The sequence below is a fragment of the Triticum urartu genome, chromosome 5A (assembly GCF_056163025.1).
Source record: "Triticum urartu cultivar PI428250 chromosome 5A, HENAU_Tu73, whole genome shotgun sequence".
Lineage (NCBI taxonomy): Eukaryota > Viridiplantae > Streptophyta > Magnoliopsida > Poales > Poaceae > Triticum > Triticum urartu.
In genome coordinates, this window is record NC_141877.1 from 605,160,023 (window position 1) to 605,169,722 (window position 9,700).

The 9,700-nt window shown below is 38.4% G+C and overlaps 1 protein-coding gene across 1 annotated transcript; it reads right to left on the bottom strand.

Moving 5' to 3' along the window:
- Window positions 1-37: 37 nt before the first annotated feature.
- LOC125510977 (uncharacterized) lies at window positions 38-9,640 on the bottom strand. Its single transcript, XM_048676264.2, has 3 exons — window positions 9,325-9,640; window positions 538-795; window positions 38-350 (listed from the first exon to the last, which is right to left on the bottom strand). Exons 2-3 carry the CDS (start codon window positions 782-784, stop codon window positions 316-318), a joined length of 282 nt encoding a protein of 93 aa, XP_048532221.1. The 5' UTR covers window positions 785-795; window positions 9,325-9,640; the 3' UTR covers window positions 38-315.
- Window positions 9,641-9,700: the final 60 nt, after the last annotated feature.

Here is a 9,700-nt window from a genome sequence, read left to right on the forward strand (position 1 = left end):
ACCTTGACGATGAACGTTCACGCATGTGTAACCAAGATAAATCAAAGGCCCTTCCAGCTTAGCACGGTTACACATATTCAGATAATTCTTATAAGATGACAAGTAGAGATGTGTTGCTGCCTGGTGTTTTCACCTTGCTTGCCTAATATAAAGTTGAAGCATCAAACAGCTTCTACAACCAAACCAGGAACAAAGGGACAAGTTTACACTGGGAAACATTGTTTGCTTTCGTCAGCAAGTTAAAAGATATTCCAAAACAACAAAAACATGCTTATCTCTGTGATACAACTTAACAGCAACAGAAGGGCCTGAACATCATTTGCCCATTTCCCAGACAACGCCGCCATCCTCTGCATGCAGCAATTTAACAAAAAAAGTAAGAGGATGCAAGAAAACACAATCGATGAAGCAAAATAGATATGCATAACGCAATTAATGATTTCCGTGGTACAGTCCAAGATCTTGGATTTCCAGATAGATTAGTTTTCTTAAGGTAAGTGGTTCCTCCAGGCTCCGGCCATGAAAGATAGGATTTACCTTTGATCTTTTTGTTGATCCAAACCTCGAGCAACATCCCTGCACCAACTCCAGCGGCGCAAACAGCACCATAGATTGCCAGTGCAGAAGGCAAAGATCGTCGAGGGAGAAAGTAACACTCAGGAACTTGTCTTATTTTCTTCGGAAGGCGCTTCCTAACAACCGGCTGACTTGACTCAGTAACTGCACCACTCACAGTCTTCCAGTCTGCATTCTTCAGCATATCTTTAGAGTCTTCAGTACCCATCCTAAAATTGCCTGTATGCAAATGATAATCAGAATCTGTCACCATACAGCATATGAAAGACACTCAAATAATAGCCATTATAATAAAAATACCATGCTGCTACATTTAGATTCATGGAGAATATAAGCAATAGAGCAAAACCTCTGTTAGCACAAATACAGTGCACTAGACATACCGATACAACCAAATTATCAACTGTACTAAAAGAAATGTGACAAGAAGTACAAGACACATGCTTTATGTCTTTAGGACATACACCATTTATCCTACCCAGGGGGTAAATACATGAAATGATGAAAATACCCCTCTACTCTAAGCACGACTGCCGTATCCAGGAACGGAGCAAAGCACTATGTTCTGAGTTTATTTCTCCTTTACTCTCTGGCAAATAAAGTATGTCAATTCGTTTACCAGAAATGATTTGTTCCAAGCTAAATTGATGCTCTCATCCCTTGACCCAAGGAATTAAGTTCTCCCATATATATGACAAAAAAGATGAATTCTTACATACATATTACAGAAGAATGTGAATCCTTTCTAATCCCTCAGCAACAGGATTGGTAACCTAACAGCAAACAGAGCTTCAAGCATAATACAGCATTTGAACTGTAGCAGCTTCATCATTTATGAGAAAACACAAATGTTCTCACATGGAAACAACAAAAGATATCAAAATAATACAGTCCATGTTACATGAACACACAGGATTGCAAAGTCTGAAGGGTAAGAAAATCTAGAAAGCAACACACAACATAGTACTCAACTGGATACACAACAACACAATTTTATCAACCTATCCAATCAGCTGCAGAATTTGATTCATCCATGTAGGATCACACAAAGGGTTAATGAACCATTGGGCTACTGGGATGTCTTGGAATTTTTTCCGGAATACATGTATGCTATAGAGATGCAGCGCTACACTCAGTTCAAAATATTTTTTATGAGAAAACACAAATGTTCTCACATGGAAACAACAAAAGATATCAAAATAATACAGTCCATGTTACATGAACACACAGGATTGCAAAGTCTGAAGGGTAAGAAAATCTAGAAAGCAACACACAACATAGTACTCAACTGGATACACAACCACACAATTTTATCAACCTATCCAATCAGCTGCAGAATTTGATTCATCCATGTAGGATCACACAAAGGGTTAATGAACCATTGGGCTACTGGGATGTCTTGGAATTTTTTCCGGAATACATGTATGCTATAGAGATGCAGCGCTACACTCAGTTCAAAATATTTTTTATGAGAAAACACAAATGTTCTCACATGGAAACAACAAAAGATATCAAAATAATACAGTCCATGTTACATGAACACACAGGATTGCAAAGTCTGAAGGGTAAGAAAATCTAGAAAGCAACACACAACATAGTACTCAACTGGATACACAACCACACAATTTTATCAACCTATCCAATCAGCTGCAGAATTTGATTCATCCATGTAGGATCACACAAAGGGTTAATGAACCATTGGGCTACTGGGATGTCTTGGAATTTTTTCCGGAATACATGTATGCTATAGAGATGCAGCGCTACACTCAGTTCAAAATATTTTTTACTGGAAAATAAATGTGAACAAGTTCTTGTCCTTGCAAATCTCAAGCAGCTTACAAAAAACATATTACAGGGAAAGTATTATTCAAGTTTTCAGGACAAGCACTCAGCCAAGTAGATAAAAAAATTCTGCAGATCATCGAAGCTAACAAAACGCAGGACTGCATGGGGTTTGAATTACATTTTTTTTCCTGATATCATTTTTCTTTATTTTCTCTAATCAAACCCAGATTAGGAATTTTGAACCCCCCCAAACCCCCCCAAACCCAGATTAATGATTTGTTCCAAGCTAAATTGATGCTCTCATCCCTTGACCCAAGGAATTAAGTTCTCCCATATATATGACAAAAAAGATGAATTCTTACATACATATTACAGAAGAATGTGAATCCTTTCTAATCCCTCAGCAACAGGATTGGTAACCTAACAGGAAACAGAGCTTCAAGCATAATACAGCATTTGAACTGTAGCAGCTTCATCATTTATGAGAAAACACAAATGTTCTCACATGGAAACAACAAAAGATATCAAAATAATACAGTCCATGTTACATGAACACACAGGATTGCAAAGTCTGAAGGGTAAGAAAATCTAGAAAGCAACACACAACATAGTACTCAACTGGATACACAACAACACAATTTTATCAACCTATCCAATCAGCTGCAGAATTTGATTCATCCATGTAGGATCACACAAAGGGTTAATGAACCATTGGGCTACTGGGATGTCTTGGAATTTTTTCCGGAATACATGTATGCTATAGAGATGCAGCGCTACACTCAGTTCAAAATATTTTTTATGAGAAAACACAAATGTTCTCACATGGAAACAACAAAAGATATCAAAATAATACAGTCCATGTTACATGAACACACAGGATTGCAAAGTCTGAAGGGTAAGAAAATCTAGAAAGCAACACACAACATAGTACTCAACTGGATACACAACAACACAATTTTATCAACCTATCCAATCAGCTGCAGAATTTGATTCATCCATGTAGGATCACACAAAGGGTTAATGAACCATTGGGCTACTGGGATGTCTTGGAATTTTTTCCGGAATACATGTATGCTATAGAGATGCAGCGCTACACTCAGTTCAAAATATTTTTTATGAGAAAACACAAATGTTCTCACATGGAAACAACAAAAGATATCAAAATAATACAGTCCATGTTACATGAACACACAGGATTGCAAAGTCTGAAGGGTAAGAAAATCTAGAAAGCAACACACAACATAGTACTCAACTGGATACACAACAACACAATTTTATCAACCTATCCAATCAGCTGCAGAATTTGATTCATCCATGTAGGATCACACAAAGGGTTAATGAACCATTGGGCTACTGGGATGTCTTGGAATTTTTTCCGGAATACATGTATGCTATAGAGATGCAGCGCTACACTCAGTTCAAAATATTTTTTACTGGAAAATAAATGTGAACAAGTTCTTGTCCTTGCAAATCTCAAGCAGCTTACAAAAAACATATTACAGGGAAAGTATTATTCAAGTTTTCAGGACAAGCACTCAGCAAAGTAGATAAAAAAATTCTGCAGATCATCGAAGCTAACAAAACGCAGGACTGCATGGGGTTTGAATTACATTTTTTTTCCTGATATCATTTTCTTTATTTTCTCTAATCAAACCCAGATTAGGAATTTTGAACCCCCCCAAACCCCCCCAAACCCAGATTAATGATTTGTTCCAAGCTAAATTGATGCTCTCATCCCTTGACCCAAGGAATTAAGTTCTCCCATATATATGACAAAAAAGATGAATTCTTACATACATATTACAGAAGAATGTGAATCCTTTCTAATCCCTCAGCAACAGGATTGGTAACCTAACAGCAAACAGAGCTTCAAGCATAATACAGCATTTGAACTGTAGCAGCTTCATCATTTATGAGAAAACACAAATGTTCTCACATGGAAACAACAAAAGATATCAAAATAATACAGTCCATGTTACATGAACACACAGGATTGCAAAGTCTGAAGGGTAAGAAAATCTAGAAAGCAACACACAACATAGTACTCAACTGGATACACAACAACACAATTTTATCAACCTATCCAATCAGCTGCAGAATTTGATTCATCCATGTAGGATCACACAAAGGGTTAATGAACCATTGGGCTACTGGGATGTCTTGGAATTTTTTCCGGAATACATGTATGCTATAGAGATGCAGCGCTACACTCAGTTCAAAATATTTTTTATGAGAAAACACAAATGTTCTCACATGGAAACAACAAAAGATATCAAAATAATACAGTCCATGTTACATGAACACACAGGATTGCAAAGTCTGAAGGGTAAGAAAATCTAGAAAGCAACACACAACATAGTACTCAACTGGATACACAACAACACAATTTTATCAACCTATCCAATCAGCTGCAGAATTTGATTCATCCATGTAGGATCACACAAAGGGTTAATGAACCATTGGGCTACTGGGATGTCTTGGAATTTTTTCCGGAATACATGTATGCTATAGAGATGCAGCGCTACACTCAGTTCAAAATATTTTTTATGAGAAAACACAAATGTTCTCACATGGAAACAACAAAAGATATCAAAATAATACAGTCCATGTTACATGAACACACAGGATTGCAAAGTCTGAAGGGTAAGAAAATCTAGAAAGCAACACACAACATAGTACTCAACTGGATACACAACAACACAATTTTATCAACCTATCCAATCAGCTGCAGAATTTGATTCATCCATGTAGGATCACACAAAGGGTTAATGAACCATTGGGCTACTGGGATGTCTTGGAATTTTTTCCGGAATACATGTATGCTATAGAGATGCAGCGCTACACTCAGTTCAAAATATTTTTTATGAGAAAACACAAATGTTCTCACATGGAAACAACAAAAGATATCAAAATAATACAGTCCATGTTACATGAACACACAGGATTGCAAAGTCTGAAGGGTAAGAAAATCTAGAAAGCAACACACAACATAGTACTCAACTGGATACACAACAACACAATTTTATCAACCTATCCAATCAGCTGCAGAATTTGATTCATCCATGTAGGATCACACAAAGGGTTAATGAACCATTGGGCTACTGGGATGTCTTGGAATTTTTTCCGGAATACATGTATGCTATAGAGATGCAGCGCTACACTCAGTTCAAAATATTTTTTATGAGAAAACACAAATGTTCTCACATGGAAACAACAAAAGATATCAAAATAATACAGTCCATGTTACATGAACACACAGGATTGCAAAGTCTGAAGGGTAAGAAAATCTAGAAAGCAACACACAACATAGTACTCAACTGGATACACAACAACACAATTTTATCAACCTATCCAATCAGCTGCAGAATTTGATTCATCCATGTAGGATCACACAAAGGGTTAATGAACCATTGGGCTACTGGGATGTCTTGGAATTTTTTCCGGAATACATGTATGCTATAGAGATGCAGCGCTACACTCAGTTCAAAATATTTTTTATGAGAAAACACAAATGTTCTCACATGGAAACAACAAAAGATATCAAAATAATACAGTCCATGTTACATGAACACACAGGATTGCAAAGTCTGAAGGGTAAGAAAATCTAGAAAGCAACACACAACATAGTACTCAACTGGATACACAACAACACAATTTTATCAACCTATCCAATCAGCTGCAGAATTTGATTCATCCATGTAGGATCACACAAAGGGTTAATGAACCATTGGGCTACTGGGATGTCTTGGAATTTTTTCCGGAATACATGTATGCTATAGAGATGCAGCGCTACACTCAGTTCAAAATATTTTTTATGAGAAAACACAAATGTTCTCACATGGAAACAACAAAAGATATCAAAATAATACAGTCCATGTTACATGAACACACAGGATTGCAAAGTCTGAAGGGTAAGAAAATCTAGAAAGCAACACACAACATAGTACTCAACTGGATACACAACAACACAATTTTATCAACCTATCCAATCAGCTGCAGAATTTGATTCATCCATGTAGGATCACACAAAGGGTTAATGAACCATTGGGCTACTGGGATGTCTTGGAATTTTTTCCGGAATACATGTATGCTATAGAGATGCAGCGCTACACTCAGTTCAAAATATTTTTTATGAGAAAACACAAATGTTCTCACATGGAAACAACAAAAGATATCAAAATAATACAGTCCATGTTACATGAACACACAGGATTGCAAAGTCTGAAGGGTAAGAAAATCTAGAAAGCAACACACAACATAGTACTCAACTGGATACACAACAACACAATTTTATCAACCTATCCAATCAGCTGCAGAATTTGATTCATCCATGTAGGATCACACAAAGGGTTAATGAACCATTGGGCTACTGGGATGTCTTGGAATTTTTTCCGGAATACATGTATGCTATAGAGATGCAGCGCTACACTCAGTTCAAAATATTTTTTATGAGAAAACACAAATGTTCTCACATGGAAACAACAAAAGATATCAAAATAATACAGTCCATGTTACATGAACACACAGGATTGCAAAGTCTGAAGGGTAAGAAAATCTAGAAAGCAACACACAACATAGTACTCAACTGGATACACAACAACACAATTTTATCAACCTATCCAATCAGCTGCAGAATTTGATTCATCCATGTAGGATCACACAAAGGGTTAATGAACCATTGGGCTACTGGGATGTCTTGGAATTTTTTCCGGAATACATGTATGCTATAGAGATGCAGCGCTACACTCAGTTCAAAATATTTTTTATGAGAAAACACAAATGTTCTCACATGGAAACAACAAAAGATATCAAAATAATACAGTCCATGTTACATGAACACACAGGATTGCAAAGTCTGAAGGGTAAGAAAATCTAGAAAGCAACACACAACATAGTACTCAACTGGATACACAACAACACAATTTTATCAACCTATCCAATCAGCTGCAGAATTTGATTCATCCATGTAGGATCACACAAAGGGTTAATGAACCATTGGGCTACTGGGATGTCTTGGAATTTTTTCCGGAATACATGTATGCTATAGAGATGCAGCGCTACACTCAGTTCAAAATATTTTTTATGAGAAAACACAAATGTTCTCACATGGAAACAACAAAAGATATCAAAATAATACAGTCCATGTTACATGAACACACAGGATTGCAAAGTCTGAAGGGTAAGAAAATCTAGAAAGCAACACACAACATAGTACTCAACTGGATACACAACAACACAATTTTATCAACCTATCCAATCAGCTGCAGAATTTGATTCATCCATGTAGGATCACACAAAGGGTTAATGAACCATTGGGCTACTGGGATGTCTTGGAATTTTTTCCGGAATACATGTATGCTATAGAGATGCAGCGCTACACTCAGTTCAAAATATTTTTTATGAGAAAACACAAATGTTCTCACATGGAAACAACAAAAGATATCAAAATAATACAGTCCATGTTACATGAACACACAGGATTGCAAAGTCTGAAGGGTAAGAAAATCTAGAAAGCAACACACAACATAGTACTCAACTGGATACACAACAACACAATTTTATCAACCTATCCAATCAGCTGCAGAATTTGATTCATCCATGTAGGATCACACAAAGGGTTAATGAACCATTGGGCTACTGGGATGTCTTGGAATTTTTTCCGGAATACATGTATGCTATAGAGATGCAGCGCTACACTCAGTTCAAAATATTTTTTATGAGAAAACACAAATGTTCTCACATGGAAACAACAAAAGATATCAAAATAATACAGTCCATGTTACATGAACACACAGGATTGCAAAGTCTGAAGGGTAAGAAAATCTAGAAAGCAACACACAACATAGTACTCAACTGGATACACAACCACACAATTTTATCAACCTATCCAATCAGCTGCAGAATTTGATTCATCCATGTAGGATCACACAAAGGGTTAATGAACCATTGGGCTACTGGGATGTCTTGGAATTTTTTCCGGAATACATGTATGCTATAGAGATGCAGCGCTACACTCAGTTCAAAATATTTTTTATGAGAAAACACAAATGTTCTCACATGGAAACAACAAAAGATATCAAAATAATACAGTCCATGTTACATGAACACACAGGATTGCAAAGTCTGAAGGGTAAGAAAATCTAGAAAGCAACACACAACATAGTACTCAACTGGATACACAACCACACAATTTTATCAACCTATCCAATCAGCTGCAGAATTTGATTCATCCATGTAGGATCACACAAAGGGTTAATGAACCATTGGGCTACTGGGATGTCTTGGAATTTTTTCCGGAATACATGTATGCTATAGAGATGCAGCGCTACACTCAGTTCAAAATATTTTTTACTGGAAAATAAATGTGAACAAGTTCTTGTCCTTGCAAATCTCAAGCAGCTTACAAAAAACATATTACAGGGAAAGTATTATTCAAGTTTTCAGGACAAGCACTCAGCCAAGTAGATAAAAAAATTCTGCAGATCATCGAAGCTAACAAAACGCAGGACTGCATGGGGTTTGAATTACATTTTTTTTCCTGATATCATTTTTCTTTATTTTCTCTAATCAAACCCAGATTAGGAATTTTGAACCCCCCCAAACCCCCCCTCTTTCTGGCATTTTTCCTGAGAGGCATAGCTACCCCCTATACCCCCTCCCCCGCTGCCAGACCATCTCCCCACCGCCACCCGTCCCGCCGGACATACCTCCCCACTATACCCCACCGCCCCACCCGTCCCCCGCCGGGCATACCTCCCACCTATACCTGCGCCCCTGCAACCCTAGACCATATCTGCCTACACCCACTACCGCACTATACCCTATACCAGACAGTATACTCTACTACTTCCTTGTATTGCTGCTTGGTGATACCCTGGCTGAGGAAAACGCTTATAAATCCGTGGAAATCCCACTAAATTCGCGATGTGGGACTAAAGTTTCCACTTTCCAGGTAGAGCTTACCCGTAGCAGCCGGCCGGCGTCTGCTCCCACTCAACCGCGAGTCCCGCTTCCGTCCGCCGTCGAGGAACTCGTGTCCGGCGTGGGGAACGACGGCGACGCGCCGATGCGGGAGCCCCGCGCTCCTCCTCCTCCTCCTCCCACGGTGGCCGCCGGCGGTCGTCCCCTCCCCTGCTCACTGGCCTCGACTCGAAGTGATCCTATCCTACACTCGCGGGATGGCGCGGCGAGGCTGGAAGGGAGGAAGAAGGAAGGAATGCGGCGGAGGAGGCTGCACTTCGGCGAGGGATTTGGGAGAGGAGACGGCCGGAGTTGAGATTGATGCACTTTTTTTTTTTTGAGGTCGATGCACCTCCGCACTCTATAACACGGCCGTGCA